The following is a 20,364-nucleotide window of genomic DNA, read 5'->3' as shown; positions in this document are numbered from 1 at the left end:
TTGCAATCCACAATAAAGTTTTTTTACCGTTCCAATGAAGCTAGCTAAATCTGAATATATTTTGGAGTGTTCCATATGCTATTTCCCAAGTCTTTGGAAGTCAAATAATATATTTGTGCATGGAACAGACTTAAATTTAAGCTCACAAATCTTTTTAGTCCTTGTGATGAATTGGTGGAATTGGAAATGGTGTAAAATAAGAGTTGCTCATTCTGGCTAGCTTTTGTATTTCACTGAAGCAAGAAAATAATACGGGACTGCAATAACACTGGGATGATTGCTTTAAACTTTCATGAGGTGTACTTTTCTCAGTATGGTCTTTCTGTTCCGATAGCAGATCCGGCTGGGCTTCAGTGCTTCCCGCTGTGTGTTAGCATTTAGTGCTAGCTACAGTGGTATGTAGGGAATCTCTCCTCTTGGCCAGCTGAAATATGGCCTTGTGGCCCCTCCCTATCTGCCTCTTCAAGCCACTGAACTCCAGATCCTCAGACACTCAGTCAGAGAGACGTTAATGTGCACAGACTCACACGGCGACCTTCATGACTGTTCAGGCTCGACCTTTTGAACCTGACCCTCAGTGTGGGTATCTGCGAACATGGCTTTTGTCAACTGCCTAAGAGCACTCATCAACCAGGCTAAGGTAAGACTGAGAGAGATACGCAAAGCACAAAGTATAGCTTTAAAAGCATGAGACAACAGTGAGACATGCTCATGCTTTGACTGACAGCTGTCAAGATCAGGTTGCTGCTCTTGCTCAGCCTCTGTGTTGTTATGGTCTCTGAACGCTTACAAACAGTACTAAAAGTTAGTGTTACTTTTAATACTATGGCATAAAAATATCATATGCTACCATCACTGTACCATAGTACCGCGACATAACTTGTGTAAGGGAAACAAATCTCAAAAGCTTATGATTTGAATGTTTTTGTTTTTGAAAATAAATGTTTTAGCATATACTGTGTGAGCAGTTGTTAGACGGCACTTTGTTAGCATGTGTAAATGTTTTGGGTGGTGCAGTGGACCTAGGAAATGATCGTTTGCTGAACTGGACTCTCTCACTGGCTGCTCATAGTAAGATGGGAAGCAGCCAAAACTCTGTTTCCAGGACAACGTCTTTTTTAAAAGCACCCATTCACCCTTTCCAGATGGCTCAGCCAATAGGCTACACTGCAAACCGTATGACATCACAACGTTCCTAAGTGAGAGATCCTGATATATTTAGTTTTTTTTTTTTTTCTTTCCGTTGGAGACTTTGGATACAGTGGAATGTCTGTTCAACTGAAATTTCCGGAGAATCATACTTTGATTCAGGGGCACACTAGATATTATACTAATTCATCATATATGTAGATTTAGACTTTTACAATGTTAGATATAACATTATAGACATAAATTGTTGATTGAAAATAAAAATCTTTTTTAACATTGTAAAAGTCTTCATTGCCACTTTGGTTCACTTTATTGCATCCATGCTGAATGAAAGTATTAATTTATTTAAGAAGACCCCATACAGGCAACACTAAATGAATACTTCAAGTGTCCTTGTTATTATTAAGGGTTTATTTTATCAAGGTGATGCTGAAGCACAAAGTGAAGGCACCCAGAGACAAGCAGACACAAAGATCTTGTAAAATTCCATCAAATATGATTGTAACATTTTCCCCCCTGGTGTTTCAGAAGCTGACCTGCTGTCGTGTCCAGAGATCAGGTAAAGATGTGAGATCTTATTACAGCTGAATGGCTTTGCCACTAACAACATTACCATGGCACTTGCTAGAGCACCTAGAAAAACACTGTGTGTGTGTGTGTGTAAATTCCTGGCAGTGAAATGTACACAATTCAGTCTTAAACAACATACTAAGGAATGTATAACAGTTTCTACTATAACTGTTAATAAAATGTATATAAAACAAAGTAGGTTATATGGAGGAAATATCCCATGGTTCTGTTTTAACTCTAATGCTACTTTCTTGATATCGCTTGTTCTGTAGTTCGTGTTGTTCTAAAAGTCCCTGACCTCTACCCTCTCCATGCAGTCATCTACTGTGGTTGTCACCCAGTTGCATTTTAAGAAAGTCATGGTAGTCTCCAGTCTTCGGATCACATGACACAGAAAGTAGATCATACTATTTATAACACACCTCAGATGGCATGGTAGATGCGTCTAATGTGTAATCATTCATTCCCCACAGACTGTGCACAGGCACAGGGGTCCCTATGTAAGGGCGACTCTTTGGAAGTGCATGCAATGAAAAACACAAATAGAAATGAAATGTATGGCTTTTATTTTAGATGTATATGTTTTGATTTTATGTGGACCTGCTGATCTTTGAAGGAACATTACAATAAGTCTAATAATGAGTCTTTTCTTGTACTAGTTTAAAAATGTTCAGGCTAACAAATATTAGTCAGTCCCTATGTGGAGCATATTTTAGGCACACTGTGTTTAGTTTCTGCTGGGACTTTATGAGTATGGTTTATTTGACTTTATAATTAGAATGTTTGTAGTTCTTCCTAATTTGCAAAGATCCCCACAGCCTATGCAAATGAACGAGCTCAGTAAACAGACGCATGTGTTGTTTTTGGTGTAAATTATACACACAGACAAGCCATCTTTTGTCCACATGGGTTGGTTCTTAGTTTGATTGCTTCATCTTGTCACTGTTCTCTGGCATGTGAACAAACTTTAGAAATGTCCTTCAGTAATTCTGATGTAACTTAAGATTAGATATCTATGCAATCACATAGATTGGTCAAGCACTGTAGCATGTGAGATATTTACAGTTTCATTCAGATTAAAGTCAGGGAAGTAACAGTCCACAATGGCAGCAGCATCAGGAATCTGCCAGACCCATCCAAACGATCTGTTAATTTACATGACTGTAACCACTCTTTATGCTAGAGCTTTTAACCAGGACACGAGGAAAAACGACATGTGAAAAAATATATATTTAAAAGCTAGTTCAAATTAAACATGGATTATCACTATTTATGCAATATTATATATATATATATATATATATATATATATATATATATATATATATATATATATATATATATATATATATATATATATATATATATAAAATTGTACCCATCTATTAGGTTTTGTATATTATAAAATAAATGGTATTTGTCAATTCCAGTGTAGAGATTCATGTCTTGTGAAAATGTTTCTTTTAAACTAAAGTTTAAAAGTAATAGACTTGGCCTGGGTCATTTAAAGTTTGTCCTCATAATTAAAACTAAATCAACACACACACACACAAATAGGCATTGCATCCTTTTTTTAAACAGCTCGGGACTGTTTGAAGAAGTCCGCTTGGCGTCATCACGGAAACTACTAAAGTCAGAAGACGCACACGTGAAGAGACTTCATATCCCGTGATGCTTAGCGGTTTGAATGGTTACAGGGCAGCGTCCACGGAAAGTTATTTTAATTAGAGTTTTTAAAGAAATGCATCGATAGCGCTAGTGATGGAGCAGCACGAATAACCTCTGCTTCGTCTCAGGACAAAGACTTCGTACGCCTCGAGAGTCTAACAAAGAAGAATTCCGGGGTTAAAAGTTGAGTTCAGAAGTCAGGAGAGAGTTGGCGAAGGAGTTGAGGAGTTTGGAAATGGATAAAAGCCGAAATGGCCAACACGCGCAATCTCTATCTTCACAGTTCATGGAATCCACATACAGAACCCTGACTTTATTCAGGAAGAAGGCGAAACAGCGGCAGTTAGACAGTAAGTTACAGAAAATGTATTTTTTTTAATGAAAATTCGATATTCTTAAGGCATCGGGTGAGAGAGCAACCTTCAAAGGGGCTCGAAAGTGTGCCCAAGATTGCTTTCTGTCGGGTTATTGGCGTTTAATTTAATAATAAACCCGATTTGTTTGGTACATTATTATAAACTATATGTCATGGAATTTTGTGCACATTTCAGTAACGAAGTAAACCCTTGAGCTTTCCTTCATGCATTGCGGAGCCCTCGTACATTTACCGTGGTAACCATGGCTTCCCAAAAGTTGAGTACATCACATTGATTACATAAGTATTCTCCTTAAAAGTTGTTAGAATATTTTCATGATGTATTTCTTTTTAATGGCTAATGCACAATTAATTTTAAAGTCTAGTAAGATTTATTTATTTTGTTGAAACAATCACTTTAAGCATAGTAATTATGATATTTTGGCGAAAACTGTGTTTACCATGTTAAAATGGTAGGGTCAGCTATAATACAGTTACTTGAGTGTGCACGCGCTGCCACGTTTTTGCATGCAACTGAAATAAGAGATCCTTTCATCTGTTAGAGGCCCACTGCCACACGCACGCGACCGTGGAGAATGAATGCACAGAGAGCTGGGCGTGAGCGAGGCAGAGACAGATCAGGTCGAGTCTGTTCTCACCAGCTGTGTCTCGAAACATGATGAGATGAGCTTCCTACCTAGACAGTTGCTGCACACATGCATGATGTTCAGAAATGCTGTTTAGAACGGAATCTCAGTTGGTAGCCCACTGAAGACACAGCCACTGTTTGTTATCCATATACATCAACATAGTACTGCTTTTATCTGGGGAAAGAAAGAGGGAAAGAATCTGAAATTGCTTTCAATTAACATAACTGGCATTGGTGTTCACATTTCTGGTCTTATAACAATCCCAAAAAGGTCATCATGCTCCTATGTTTATGTTCAGTTATTTTACTTTAATGGGAAAGAAAAGAAACTATTCATTGCCGTTAAAGTGAAATTACTGAACCTATACAGGTGGGAGCCTGATAAAAATGCTCATTTTTAGAAGAAAATTTCAAACGGCACTTAGAGGCTTTTGCATCTGAACTCTTCATATACAAGTCTGACAGTGCTGATCTCATTACAAAGATGACCGTGTAAGTTTGCCATTTCCATTGAGACTGTGATTATCTTAATGAGATTTTTAGTTGCTGTAATTAACACTTTTTTTTAGAAGTGCACGCCTGTCTTTAGAATTAGTTGGTTAGTTCCAGTAGACTTTTATCATGTTGAATTGTTTGCCCCAGAGGGCAGGAATGTGTTTGTCAATTGTGGAAAGGATTTTGGACCTCAAATGCTTTTACAGAGAATTACCGTTTCCTCTTTCATGTGATAAGTTTGATGAGCTTATGATGAGCATGTGACCAGCAGGTTTATCTTTAACCAGAGTGTTTCTAATAAATGGGATGGGGCTGAGGCTGGGTGGAAACCCACACACACACACACACACAGTGTTTTGAGTGTCTTTGTATGTATTTTTGCTTAAAGTTCTAAGTTAAAAATTCATAATTTAGTTTGTAATTTAGTTTTTAATGAACATTTTCCTACCTCTAACTTTTAGAACTAAATTGACTATTTTTTGGCACTGTGCCTTTAAAAGTCATGTTAATTACATTTTTTGCAAGTAAAATTAGGTTAAATTTACTGTGTTTCACTAAATGTTCATGTTATGAGTTACAATCTAGTTTTAACTTGATCATAATTTAATAATAGCCTCTTTTAAAAGCATTATTGCATTGTGCATTGTACATTCACAAACAATGTGCAAACTGTTAAGGTCAAACTGAAATGAACAAAGATCTTACAATAAAACTTCAGCCACTAGTTTCAAATGTTGGGAGCCCTCAGAAAGATGCGGAATATGATATGACACTTCTGAATGGAGGCAGCGAGCTGTGGCTTTATGGTTTGAGCTTGTGGAGGGTCCTTCTGTCTAGGTTTCTTTCGGTGTTGATTGACGTACAGTAGTAACCTCTGCAGAATGTCAGCTGAGAGGAAGCAAGCATTCCATTCCAGTGTTGCAACATAAAAAAGATTTTCTGGTTCATTAAAACAACTTTTACTTTTATTACAGGAATAAAAAGGCCGGGTTGACTTTTATTGGATATTTGTGTTTATTTACTTGTATCTAGCACTGAACTTGACACATCCAGAAAAAAACAGAGAGACTAATAGCTTTTGGTCCACCTACTTTTCCTTGTGAGATGAGATTATTGTGATCTGTAGACTTTTATGAGAGAGGTGCATATTTAAGTCATCAGTACTTTTATTTTATTTTCATGCTACTTGTTTTGAATAATTTGAAACATTGTGTATATTAGAAATTTCAGCAGAAATGTATTAGTAAGTTGCAATCAAATGTTATAAAAATGGCACAGCTAGGCCTATTAAAAACTTTAATTGAATACAATACCAAAAATGTCATATATTTAATACAATGTCCTAGTAAAAAACGTTTGTGTCGGAGAAGCATTTTGGCTTTTAAGGGATTGTATCACTGAACACAGGAGCTCAATTAAAAGAGGTGACATAAAACCAGCAAAAAGTATTTAAAAAAGCAATCATCTCGTGTCCCCCTCCTCGTTCTTTGGTATTGAACACATAAAAATACCATTAATATATATTTGATGATATGTCTGTACATTAATAGACATTGAAATACATTTGTTTTAATTATTTCATACATTTGTATATATGAAAGTCAAACAGTGATACGCTGATGTGAATGAGATCTCCGTTGTATCTTGAACTGTTGGGTGGATGTTTGGTCAGGCACTAGTTAGTCTAGACAAAATAGAATGGACACTCTGAAATTTTGAACGTTTGTCATTTGCATCCAGACAGCTGTGAAATGCCACAGAGGAAACCACTGTTTTAGAAGCCCTACAAGAACCTTAGTGAGAGCTGCGTATCACATCACAACAGACACATAAATACAAAAAAGGGCATGAAAGTACAACAAAAACAAATAGTGAAGTTCAAACAGCCCACAAAGCCTCTGCAAGAGGAAGCTGATCATGTAAGACATTCTCACAGTTTCAATATTTCTCTCTTTCTCATCACTGTATGTGTGTGCTGAATTTCTGAGGCCTTGTTAAAGAAAGGTCACTGCAGGTATGACCATGCAGGAACATCGTGTGTGTGTGTGTGTGTGTGTGTAAGGGAAATACTTAAGGAACAGCTGTTCTTAGAGCTCTAGACCAAATAGGCTGGTGAGTAGACAGACCACATGCTGGATGTCAGATGTTATCTTGTGTTTCAGCCTGCTGTGCTGATCTCAGATGATGATAGTGATTTTGATATAGGGAGAGTACAGTGAAATGGTCCTAGGTATTTTAACGTTTCTGTGGCAATTTATGTTTACCTATGTAAATGGAAGTGTCATGTTTTTTTCCTTTGTCTGGTCACTAAATTCTTTAAATAAATGGTTGTAGATTAGGATAAATAGATGGATTGATCGATTTAATTCATTGTTTCAGTGATTTATGCTTTGTTTGATTGATTCCTTCCTTCATTCCAGTTGATTTCCATGGATGGAAATCTTAAGAAATGTAATAATAGTAAATGAATGACAAGGTAATTTCAGATGTCAGATATGATTAAAGTAATAATGTGTGGTTCAGTAAGTAAATCATTAGTTCAGTTGCTCTTTAGCAATTCATGTTTGGAATAAAAACGGGTTCTTTGTTCCCAGACTTAACGGTAGATCCACACCGAGAAGTATTTGATGTGAAAATTTAAGATAAACATTTTAATTTGTTAATACAGATTAAAAAAAAATACAGAGATGTGTTCTAATTGTCATTAACGTTTTAGCGTTTTCATTCATCCTGTCTGCCACTGGTCAGAATTAAGATCAGACTGAATTTTCATGCAGAACGTTTGAGTTTGTGCGAACGTCTCAACTCCTTAAAAGACTTTTTGTAAACATTTTTGATTTGATTGGATTTGCTTTTCTTGTTTAGATTGAATAAATCTCTTTGTCATGTTGGATCGTTGAACAACAGTAAATAGTTTGGGTTTGCAAGAAGTTCTAAACGCACACTGCTTAAAAACGCACACATTTGAAGAAATCTGAAGCGGTTTTCGACTTTTTTTTTCTAGTCTTCTTGCTAGACTTTGTGTGCGCGTGCATGTTTGTCGTGCTGTGTTTGTGTTTGAAGTGGAAATGCTGTGTGTAGCAGAAGGCTGTGTGTGTGCTGGTGTGCTAATGCTCGGTGTATGAATAGATGTGCATATCTAAAGTGATGGTGTTTGTTTAAGGGAGCAGATTGTCCTGTTTCAGTTTCAGTTTTAGTTTAGTTTATTTACAGGTATGTGGCTTCTCGTCGCATAGTACCACAAGATCACAATGACTTATGTAAAATGACAATCTCCACGCATTGTCATGGTCATCTTCTGCTCAGTTTGTCACAGTTATTGAGCTGACTTTGCCTTTAGTGTACAGTGATTTGTATTTTAGTGTCCATCGGTTTTTGGAAATGTGAGGTCAAAGCTGAGTCACTCACTGTCATTCATTTCCTCTTTCAGATTACATCGTCTGTCTGTCTCACACTCGTGATTTACTCATGCTCTGTTTCACTTTTGCCTTGCACCCTGTCTTTCTGTATCTGGGGTGTGTGAGCATGAGTTTGTTTGCGTGTTGCTGATAGACATCAAACAGGCCCATCGAAAAGGAAGTGATGCGTGTATGACAGCGCCCCACCCTTTTCGTGCCGTGACATTTTCCTTTGTGCTTTCCCGTCTGATCCCTTGTTTCCTGAACTGTCTGTCCTTTTCCCTCTCCTATACCACTCCTTTCCTCTCAATCTCACAGGACCCAAGGAATGACAGCAAATCCCAGGGAACAGGAAATGACTGTTCAGACTGTCTAACTTTGATCCAATCATAATTGATCAGTCAGTACATACTTGCTCTGTTTAACTACTCCTCTCAGTCATTTTTCAGTGCTACACTATAAAAACAAAAACAAAAATGAAATAAAAATAGGACACAATGTATGAATCAAAACGAAGTAGTTTTATCTATACTTTTCAATTTGCACTTCAATGTGATGTGGTGGCATCATGATGCCCCCGCCTGCCCCTTTTTGAATGCATGATAAATAAAAACTTTGAAGATTTGCGATTGCACATACTCTGTTTATACATTACACATTTTATAAGATTATATGTTTGTCAGTGGTACTGAGGATCTGGAAATCATTTGCGATCGTCCTCATTCATCTCTACTTACACTGTCTACACCGGATGCGGAAGACTGTCTACTCTGGATGCGACAAAGGGACCATTGAAAATCATTTGAAGTTTTTGTCAGTACGTCATAAATGGAACGCAGCAGCAGTTTACTGTCAGGGTGTGTGGTGTCATGCCACGCCGCATCCAGTGTCGAGAGCATTACTGATCTATATATAATGAATCTCTATTATAGATCGGTGGTTCTAAAGTATTTTGTCGCGCCGCACCACTCGCATCCAGTGTAGACACAGTGTTAGTTGTTTTCCCTTATAAGGATTCACGCTTCAGGCACACCTCCCCCAATCTCTAATTAAGGATAATAATTAAGTTCATTTGTAACTTACAATGTTTTTTGTTTTTTATTATTATGTTAAATACAGATTCAGTCATATTAAAAATATTTTATGATACAACATCTATATGCCACTTGACTAAAAAGATAATGTGTAGTTTAACATTAGGCTGCTTTTGGGAATACCCTTGAGTTGGTTCATTCTCTGGCTCTGAATCAAAGTAAGTGAATAATTAAATTGGCATGATAATATCATGCATCAGCGATCTCACAGGCTAAGGATAGAATATGTCTATGGAGCATATCGGCCAGCACTCCCTGGTGTATTATGTGCATCATACCAGCATCAGTTGGGCTTCTCTCTCTGCTATTCACAAGTCCTGTCCCTTGATATTTTTTTTTTGTCTACATCCAGCACCACTATGTTCAGCACAGTAACTCACCGAAACGCACATGTAAACACCTTGTCTGATTGTCGCAGGTTGGCAGCTGGGCTTTGGACTGGTTGTGAAGTTATACTTCACCAAATGTAATAACTTTATGAACCACCTAACAGTCCCTCAGGGCCTAACACACAGCCCTAAAAAGGCCAATGTCAGGCCGTCTGGATTATGGGGCTTGAGCTTGTTTGGCATGCTGAGGCTCACAAGAACACACAGACTGTAGTGTGGTACGTGGAGGAGGAGTTTTGGAGGGCCGAACATTTGGTCTCAGGAACCAGATGGTGTAAATAGGTGGGGGGGTGGGAAGGAAGCCCCCCCCCCCCAATCCCTCCCTCTCAGGATACTGACGCCACAGAGTAAATCAGATCCTGCTCAGCTTCTCAGAGACGATTTGGTTAAACGTGACTCTTTGCTATGGCCTTGTCTGGATAAAAAAAATACTTTTCTGTTTGGACCTTTTGGAAATGTATGAGCGTATGTTGGTTTTAGGCAGGTTGTAAGTGTTTGAATGGCTGTTGCAGGCACTTTTCTGTGTCTCTTGAAGGTTAACGCGTAATGTTGGACCACTGTGGTGTTTAAGTGGTTAGAATGGAGAGGTCATCCCTACAGCATCGAAAGGGTCACGGTGAGTTTTAACCTCACTTTATTCTTCAGTGCATCTGGCTCTGGTCTCCATACTAAGTGCCTATGGGTTGTTGGCTAGTGTGATTTGATTCAGAACTCCGAGATAGTGATTTAACACATTCATTTTTTTATTTATACACTATTTTTCTCTGGACCTTCCTCCAGACCCCCTAACACCTCCTTGTGTTCCCCAACCCCATTTGGAAAACCCCTGCTGTGGATTGTAGGAGAATTTCTTATGTCATTGCAATCATGTGTGTGTATTTCCATGAGTATGGATTGAGACTAATGTGTTTAATAGCTGCCGTGGAAGTGCAGCACTGCTTCTGACACAAAGGGTTTCATGAGAATTTGACCTTTGTACCCTGAACCTAATGTCAGTCAGTAAAGAATGTTAATAATACATTTATTTGTTTGTTGGGTGAATGAGAGGAGAAGTGTAAGAGGAGAAAGAGAGGCATAAACAGGATTGGTCGAAGAAGAGGAGAAGTGTAATTGGGGTAAGTGGAGGTGGACTCTGGGATTGTGGGAAGAAGCCAGAGAACCGCTAAGAACAATGAGGTGTATTCAGCCAAACACACACACACAGCTAGAGCACAGAAAACATTTCCTTCCCCAAACACAAACACACACTTCTCAGATGCTATTTTATTCATGTAGCAGATGCTTTTGTCTAAAAGCATTTTACTTACTTAGATTTGAACATCTTAAACGGACTGATATGAGCTCAAAACAAAGCCAAGAACGTGTTCATGACATAGTTTTGATTGTCATCATTTACTCATCCCCATGTCGCTCCAAACCTGTATGACTTTCTTCTTGAAAAAACTAAAGATATTTTGAAGAATGTTCTCAAGTGTTTTTGGTTACTGTTGACGTCCATTGTAATTAACAAGAACCACTGAAACATTTCTCAAAATATCTTCTTTCATGTTTCATAGAAGAAAACGTCATACAGGATTGGAATGACATGAGGTGAGTAAATGATGACAAAATGTTCATTTTTGGTTGGACTATTCCTTTAACAGCTTGTGAGGGTGTGATCTGTTTCTCTTCAGATAGATGTCTAAATTCATGAAGAATCAGTCGTGTACCATAAATATCCAGAACTCCACAGCAGCTTGTTCACAAGTGCAGTTATGTTTTTTGGGAACATAGCGAAACTCTGTGGAAAGGGTGGAGACCCCTCAGAAACTCCTCTGAAGAACACAGGGGCTCTTCAGAAATGCACAGGCACTCTTCAAAATGCAGCCTCTTTCGAAACACTGAGTCTTTTCAGAAACAGAGGCTTCTTAGTTCATTTCTCAAAAGTCGCAGAGTTTTCCTGATGATCCTCTGGACATGTCTGTGACCTTTCATTTTCATCAGAGATACAAGAATGATCAAAGATGTACACTAGCACATTACGAGATAAGTCAGAAGACCTCTTGAAATAGTCACTGGAGTGGCCTAGTTAAGGCACTGACCTGAATGTGGTTTGCTTCCAACCAAAACCCCTTCAGGAACACTGAAGACAGACAGAGGCTTTGTTAGGGATCCAATCAGTGGAGACTGAGTTTGACTTGTTTTTCATCGGGTGTTTCTTATTTGTCTCTCGTCAGTGGCATGATTTTGTTCAGCAGTAGTAGCCACAAACTGCTTTGTCGTCCTCTTTATATATATATATATATATATATATATATATATATATATATATATATATATATATATATATATATATATATATATATATATATATATATATATATATATATATATATATATATATATATATATATATTGTTTGTTGTTTTTATGTCTGTAGCAACAGATCAAACAGTAATGCAGTCATGCAACATCATTACCATTTTTCGGTTTATATAGTTATTCTTATAAGCGAGCAGTGATGAAACCATTCACCTCTGGCCACTTCCAAATGGGGGCATAATTTGATTGCATCTCGCTCATTCGCTTTGGCGCTCTCACACACAACATCAGTTTGGTCATCTTCAACCATCTGCTTATGGTAGGCCACAGCAGGTCAAGAAGCACACACTTTCACACATGCAGAGAATGAAGTAAGGCTCCCTCCCAGCACACAGCAGGTTTACACTACATTCAATTTACTAAAGGTCACTCCCCCGTCTCACACACACTCAACACGCATTCAAAATGAGATGAAGTGCTTTCTTTCTGCTCGCTCCGCTCCTGTGGGAGCATTTAGTAGTGTTTTCCTCTTCTGCTTCAGGGTTTTCATTGCTTCAAATGCTTCTCAGCCTAATTCTGGTTTATTTTGTTGATGCAGCAGGGATTACCCAGGTTTACAACAAATCACTCTCACCCGCTCAGTGCCGCTCTGTGTGTGGTTTGAAGCCGAGACACAGTGAGCGAGTGAGTGGGCAGGTATCTTATTAATCACGCAGTGTTTATTTCAACTGTTAGTTATTGGTATTTTGTATTTTGCACTAATCCAGATTTCCATTCTTCATAAAATGAGGTTCAAAAATAGCTGTATAAATTCTGTCTCCGCTTGTTCTGAATTTTTGAACATTTTAGTTGGTATGAAGGTAATTTGTAAGTTGTGGCCTAATGGTTAGAGAGTCGGACTCCCAATCGAAAGGTTGTGAGTTCGAGTCTCTGGCCCGGAAAGAATTGTAGGTGGGGGGAGTGCATGTACAGTGCTCTCTCCACCCTCAATATCACGACTTAGGTGCCCTTGAGCAAGGCACTGAACCCCCAACTGCTCCCCGGGCGCCGCAAATGGCTGCCCACTGCTCCGGGTGTGTGTTCACAGTGAGTGTGAGTGTGTGTGTGTGTGTGTGTGTGTGTGCACTTTGGATGAGTTAAATGCAGAGCACGAATTCTGAGTATGGGTAACCATACTTGGCTGAATGTCACTTCACACTATCACTATGTAGCATATAGTGCAAATGCTGCAGCTTAATCCACTTCAGTATGCATGATGTGCTAGTACTAGGAGAGAGTTGACTTTGGCAAAGTAGTTAAAAGAAATTGAATTTCACTTTCTTTTGAGAACTTAATGTTCAGGTGAGTTTTCAAAATTGGGTGTTGTCAAGGTTATTTGATAGTATTGTGGGGGAATTCGCCAAGAATGAATTTCCTCTTTTTTTTTTCTTTTTTCAGTTCCTTTGTTCCCAAAGGAATTATGCAAATCAGTTATCATTGCAAATACACCCTCAAAATTCATGCTGAACAAAATGCTAAATTCATTTACCACTGTGATACAGGAACCTGAATCAACTCTTTGAAATGCTGAAAGTGCTGTCTGGATACATTCCAGGGTATAATGCTTTATCATTTGAATAACTGCTGTCTCGATCAGTAAAACATATTTTGAATTTCAGTACACTGACCACCTGGTTTCTTCTGGCCAGTAATAATAATGTGACCTTAATTGTACAAGGCAAATAGCGCTGAGTTCTGTAAATGTTGACTGGGCATTCTAGCAGTATAAAACAGATTTTTTTTTTTCTTTTCTTTTTTTTTGTGACTATGCAATGAAAGTCGTGGGCTCCTCTGTTGTTTTGAGTTACTCTAACTTTCACTCTATGGATAAAAAACGTTTTTATTTGTGTTCCACATGTTGGGAATGACGTGGGTGATTAGTGTTTTCCCTTTTAAACACACTTTTAAGTTGTTCGTAAAGTAAAAAAAAAGATTTTTAAAAAATTGGAGGCAGAACCGTGTATTTGAATGTAAATATTCTTAACTAAAGCTGTCGAGCACCTGACAACGTGAACATGTTCTTTCTACAGCATGCCCTGAAGGGACACATACACATCACACACATTCACAGTGCCAGACATCCTGATTCATTCTGTTGCAATCACCTGCATTCCCCAGTGCTTGTTCTCACTTTGGTGAACTTTTTGTTGCCAAAATTGAGGCAGTAATGCAGTCAATACATCGCAGGGATCAGTGAGATATTACAGTAAGAATCTTGTGTGAAAAAGCAATGATGAGATTTTAGCGGCAACGGTATGTAATGTTTTAATAAATGCACATACACCACTGTTCAGTTTTATTTTTATTTATATTATAAAAATGTTTTTGAAAGGTGGCTGAATTTATATATGTAATCACAGCACTATTGTGAAATATAAAAAAAGTTATATTTCAGTATATTTTAAAATGCCTAGGGATGTCCCAAGTTGCTCTCAAGGATTTTTGACTTTATTAATAATAAATAATTAGATGGAAAGCAACAATATAGTTAACCCACGGTTCTTTTTTTTTTTACCACATTTTTATGTGCGGTGCTGATGGTTTGGCTGAAGTTCTTTTCAGTGAAGGATTATCATTGAGGACTATTTCATGTCTGTTTCAATCATTCTGGTCTTCGGAGGCCGCCCTCGTGCAGAAACTCCACATATGCATCACAGAATTAATATAATTAACATGAGGCTCCAGGAAATCCCTAATAAGAACAAAGACTCCAGCTGTCACTGTAACTGAATATAAAGAAGATAGAAAAGTTTTGAATGATAAAACATGAAAACCATAAACACTCAAGTGTGGCAATATATATGGTTTATCTGTGCTCTTTAAGCCATCTTGGGTAGTTTCATAAAAATTAAGTGTATTTATAATCCATTGCTAATCGAATTTTACATTTATAGAATAAATTTTCTGCATTATTCTGTGATGATAAGCCACATCAGTTCACATAAGTAATCTAATACAAATACATGTTATAATGTTCTCTTGTTGGACAGCCGGTTTAGAAAAGTGGTAAAAAGGAAGATCTTTGGCACAGGTTATTTTTTTCAAAAGCTTGTTATAAGCGAAGAGGTGATTCCTCATCTCATCATGCAAACTCATGGGCACACACACACACGAGCAACTTTGAGAGAAATAAAACTCACAGGAATTAATTAAAGGCAGAACTGTGGCTGTCGTAATGAACGGTTCAGTATTATATTGAGAATTGTGTGAGAGAGAGAGACATTGGTAGATGTTAATGTGTAAATTGGATTGATTTTAATTAAGGCTGTCAAAAATAGCGTGTTAACGACGTTAATTAGTTGTTTGTCGTTAATTACGTCAAATTTTTTAACACATTTCACGCATGTGCAGTGTGACAAATTATTCAGGTCAGGAAAGTCTCGTTGATCTCTGAATTCTCAAGATAGTAAAAAAACAGCGGCGAGCTTAAGGTTTTACCCCAGTTACTCTCAAATACATTCATGCCAAGCTCGATACACAGAGACGACTTTGGTAGTTGATACGCTGGAGCTTCTTCCTGTTATAGCGTCCTGTGTTTCACACTGCACATGCGCAGAACGCCTACATGCAGTGCAGCGAAAGTTACAGCTGTTTGGAAAAGCATATGCATTTTTACCTGGTTTTACTGGCACTTGAAGCCTTCAGAACGTGAAAATATCGATCCTAAAGTATTGTGGCCCAGAGTGCTGCTTATGTGATGGTGGCGCATGTTTGTGTTTCTGAGTTCATTCTTTCGAGTTTCTCTATGCATAATTTCATAGATATGTAGATATATTTAACCACTGGTTCACCTAAAACTCTTACACTATCTGTAGTTAAATGGCATGGTTTGATATAGTGCTCAGGTAAATTTGATCTAAGTAAATGTTAAACTTTTGAAATTCAGAAAAAAAGAACCACATATTGATGAATCAATACATGAAAATTATGTATCTGTGTCCTGTTATTTATCTTTTGGTATGCATTTCAGGAAAAAAAATGTTTAGGATTCAGGTGTAATTGCAAATAGTGATTAATCCTGATTAATCCACTGAAAATTCTGATTAATTTGATTAAAAATGTTAATAATTTGACAGCCCTAATTTTAATAAATGTATAACTTATGTACTTGAAGTCTGGACCAAACACTAGGAAAATACAAATATTGGATCGGGACATCGTATCAGCATATAATCAATATTCAGTGACTTGGATCAGACAGAAAAAAAATAAAATCTTATCCAGAAATCCCTACAAATGTATTTTTTTTCTTCTATTGACAGCTGAATTTTCAGCAGCATTACCCCAGTCTTCAGTGCCACATGATCTTTCAGAAATCATTCTAATTTGCTGATTTTGTGCTAAAGAAATGTTTCTTACTATTATCAATTTTGAAAAAAGTTGCTTTATATTTTTGTGGAAACTGATGCTAATTGTCGGGATTTCTTGATGAATAGGAAGTTTAAAAGAAAGTATTTATTATAAAATGAATGCCTCTCAATTAAAGTATTTATTTCTTTAAAAAAAAAAAATGTATCTTCTTAACCCCAAACTAGCTTAAATGCACATTTTCACTGAATTTTCATTCAATGAACCAAAGTGATGCACTAAGGTCTAAAAATATTCTTTGCTGGTTTCTTTGCAGGTCTAACAAGTGACAGATGCTCAATGGCAGGAGGTTACAGCAGCTGTCAACATAATTATTTTAGACCACAAGTGATAACTTGATTTTAAATAACATCAAAACATGCTGGCTCACCGCTGCATTGATGTCTGCATTTGCCAGATTTGTGATATGAGTGCAGTCGATTGTGATTACATTTGCAAACCACAGGAGTCGCTTAAACGTCGATACCACTAAAACAGCATATGAATTCAGTCAAAAGTTTGTGATGTTACAAACTCTTCATATCACACTGTTTTTATGAATCCGTGTGCTTTTTGAATACAAATACATCTGATGTTTACAAGGAAATTCTGTTAAGGTTTCCTAACCTGCACGACAATGTTTTAACAACACTTTAGTTAAAGTGTCGAGTGTAAAGAGCTAGCCATGTCAAAAGGGACTGATTCTAGAGCTCTGTTATATACAGGTCTCATATCAACACATAGAGACACTTATGAATGCTGTTAACCCTCAAAGCATGTTTTTGAAACCGCTGTGAGAGGAATGCTGATACATGATGGATACTCCCTCTATCACACGAGCTTTATTTAGCTCAGAGCTGTGGCTGACATGTCTTTGGGCTGTATACTGTTGATGTTCTGGATGTAGCGCAGTCAGTGTCTCAGACTGCAAACCAGTGGAGATGTTGGGCAGAATGTTGAATGTTTTGCTGATTTTAAAATATTTATCAGAAATAACTCTACAGTATACATTCTACAGAAAAATTTAATAAAGAGAGTTTTTAAGCACATCCTTGTTTTATAAAACATCAAGCAATTCCCAAGGTTTGTCAGCGTTTACTGATCTGCGAATATAGGATGTAGTCATCAGGGATATCCTAGCATCCCGTTCACACTCATAATGAGAACACAGCAGAAATGTATCATAAGAGCCTATGAAGCAGCTGCCCTGAGGCAATTACAGGAGCTTTTGTGTTGTATTTGGAGACTTGTTTTGCTGTAGGGTTTGTAATGACTTATAGTGATGTGATTGTTCAGACTTTTAGGGCTATTTGTTGAATTCCAGATTTAAATCTGATTCACAGGCTGTACATTTTATTCTGATTTTGATTGAGATTGGTTCTTTTAAGATTAATGCAGCTGTATTTGGGTTATGTTTATTTTATTTTTTTTAATTTTCTCCAAGTGTTCATTTTAAAGTACGTAACTAGTTTGGTCATATATGTTTTCGATTCTTTAAAAAAAACAGCTCTTAAAAGTCATTAGTTTATGAATTAGGTTACATTGGTTGTGCTGCATTCGTTTGATTAATTCAAAAGTACCGGTCCATATGAGTCATTCTGTTGATAGTCGGACTAGCTAAGACTTCAGATATATGAAGACAGTGCACTCGTATTACTTCTAGATGGCAAGAAGTGTATGCACAGTATGGCAAGGACTAATTGAAAGAGCTGATTGGTAGTCAATGCATCACTGTAGTTATTTTTTAATGCTATTTGGTCATAAGAAACTACATTTATAATTTGTTGTAAGATGTCAATAGTGAATTCAAATATTAAATGTATTTGTTGGTAGACAGCTTTGGGAAATTCGATGTGCTTGCATGACTGAAATAGCTGGCCAGAGGCAATTCGAAGATAGCAGCCAAGTGAAATTACTTACCTTTAAGGGACTTTGCTAACTGGTAGTGCTGTTTTTGATGCATAAAAAAAATTAAAACGGGCTCATAGTAGTCTAATTTTATATTTTTTTTGTTCAAGTTACACTGGTTGCACTATATGTTTGTTTTTCCATCTGCAGTTGGCAATGATAACTCAGTAGAAGCCTATTTTTGCCATTTATTTTCTGTGTCAGTCTCTTTATTGCATTTGGTGTGTGTGTGTGTGTGTATTAGGGCTGTGTATTGGCAAGAATCTGGCGATACGATACATATCACGATACAGGGGTTGTGATACGATGTATTGCAATACACTGCGATACTGTAAGCAAGGCGATATATTGGGATATTTCTCATTTTAGGAATTGTATTGTAAGGAAAGCTGTCATTAAGAAGATCACCATATTAAAATCTGAAATTTATTTAATCTAAAACCAGAACACAGTGAGATCTGCATTTGCAATAATCAGTCCCTGTAACATTCAACATTATTGAACCCCTTTTTGTGCAGTATGAGTAAAAGGGGACAAATTAAAGTGCTTGCAACATCTTTTAATAAAATAAAACAATATAAAAACAATAAAGGCAAAATCTGAAAAACCAAGGCTTGTGCATTATAAAGAATAATATTCTGAATAAATTAAAGTTGGTTTGATGCCTTTATCTCAAATGGTGTCAGAGTTTAATTAAAGTAGATACAGTATATAAAACGTGAAAAATATTGATTCAGTACTGTATAAAAAAACAAAGGCATAATCTGAAAAATGAAGCCTTGTGCATTATACTGAATGATATTCTGTATATTTTACAGTTGGTTTGATACCTCTAGATCAAATGGTGTTGTTAAATGGATTTATATTGTTGCATACATTTAAAAGTTGTAAAATTATTATAAAACATAAAACGGTAATTAAAAAAACGGAACTATTATTATTATTATTATTATTATTATTATTTGTGCAATAACAGGGATGTTTTCCGAACATTTTTAGTTTTGGTTTTGGTTTTATATTGTGTCTCACAGTTAAAATTGTTTAATTAATTTAAATGCTTTTTTTATTTGTCTTTTAAAAATATTCCCCCTAGAAATTAAGCCTTGTGCAACATTTGTGACTATCTGAGATAGTTTGGGAACAAAACATAACAGCCACAAAGAGTATTGGCAAAAAAATGAATGTCTAATGAGTGTCAAACATCTTACTAACTTTTCCTTCGAAAACTGCAACATGAGCACCACACCAAATACACAAAATGCCCCCAAAATAAGAGAGAACTGTGGCCGCGGGGCGACCTTCTAGACTATGGCTGTGCCCCGTGTGAGCCTCTTCACACGGGTCACGGCAAGCGGCAGAACCGAGGCAGTGACAGCGCCACGGTCCCGTGGTGGACGTCAACACAAAGCCAATTGACGGCACACTTCAACTTTGTACACCGAAACATGAACTGGGAAAATTCTTTCACCCTCCATTACTAGCAGCAAACTACATTAGCGTTAACATTAGTGGCGTGCTGTAATGCTAGTATTTCCTGTCACTCAGGATTTGTTCAGAGATGAAGACTGGCATCTAGTCTTTTAAAAAAAAATATATATATATTTTTTTTTTATCGATTATTACCTTTTTTGAGAATTGATACAGTATCACCTAACAAAATATCGCCATACATGTATTGATATTTTCTTACACCCCTAATAAATTAATAAAATCTTATAATCTTTAAGAATTCATGAGTTTAACATCTGCAGTACAAAACAATGTGTGTTATTAAATCAGCCTCACAAAAAGATGTTTGTGAGGGCCACTATGGTCGGGAAACCCACTTTTTTGAGCACAGATGACCATCTCTGCCCTGCTGTCACTTTGAGCTTTCTCAAATGTGTCCTGCACACACGGAAGAACATCATAAATTTATTATGCTCTGAGATTTTACTAGGCGAGGAGAATTATAGTAAGTTAAAATGTAATTCTCAGTCATCATGCTAAGCCACAGAACCCC

General features: G+C 37.0%; 1 protein-coding gene across 4 annotated transcripts in view; it reads left to right on the top strand.

Moving 5' to 3' along the window:
• Positions 1–496: 496 nt before the first annotated feature.
• The window catches only part of stard8 (StAR-related lipid transfer (START) domain containing 8), a 40,768-nt gene continuing 20,900 nt past the window's right edge, over positions 497–20,364 (top strand). Inside the window, exons 1-2 of one of the 4 annotated variants that reach the window (XM_052592672.1) lie at positions 497–640; positions 1,678–1,708. In XM_052592672.1, the coding sequence (XP_052448632.1) occupies positions 596–640; positions 1,678–1,708 (76 nt within the window). In that variant the 5' untranslated portion in view covers positions 497–595. Of the gene's footprint in view, positions 641–1,677; positions 1,709–3,303; positions 3,738–10,137; positions 10,384–20,364 lie in introns of those variants that run through there. The other 3 variants (XM_052592670.1, XM_052592671.1, XM_052592673.1) reach the window with 3 other exon arrangements.

This window comes from Carassius gibelio, chromosome A5, assembly GCF_023724105.1.
Source record: "Carassius gibelio isolate Cgi1373 ecotype wild population from Czech Republic chromosome A5, carGib1.2-hapl.c, whole genome shotgun sequence".
NCBI classification, from domain to species: domain Eukaryota; kingdom Metazoa; phylum Chordata; class Actinopteri; order Cypriniformes; family Cyprinidae; genus Carassius; species Carassius gibelio.
The sequence above is the reverse complement of the archived record's forward strand: the minus strand, read 5'-3'. Positions and strand labels throughout refer to the sequence as shown.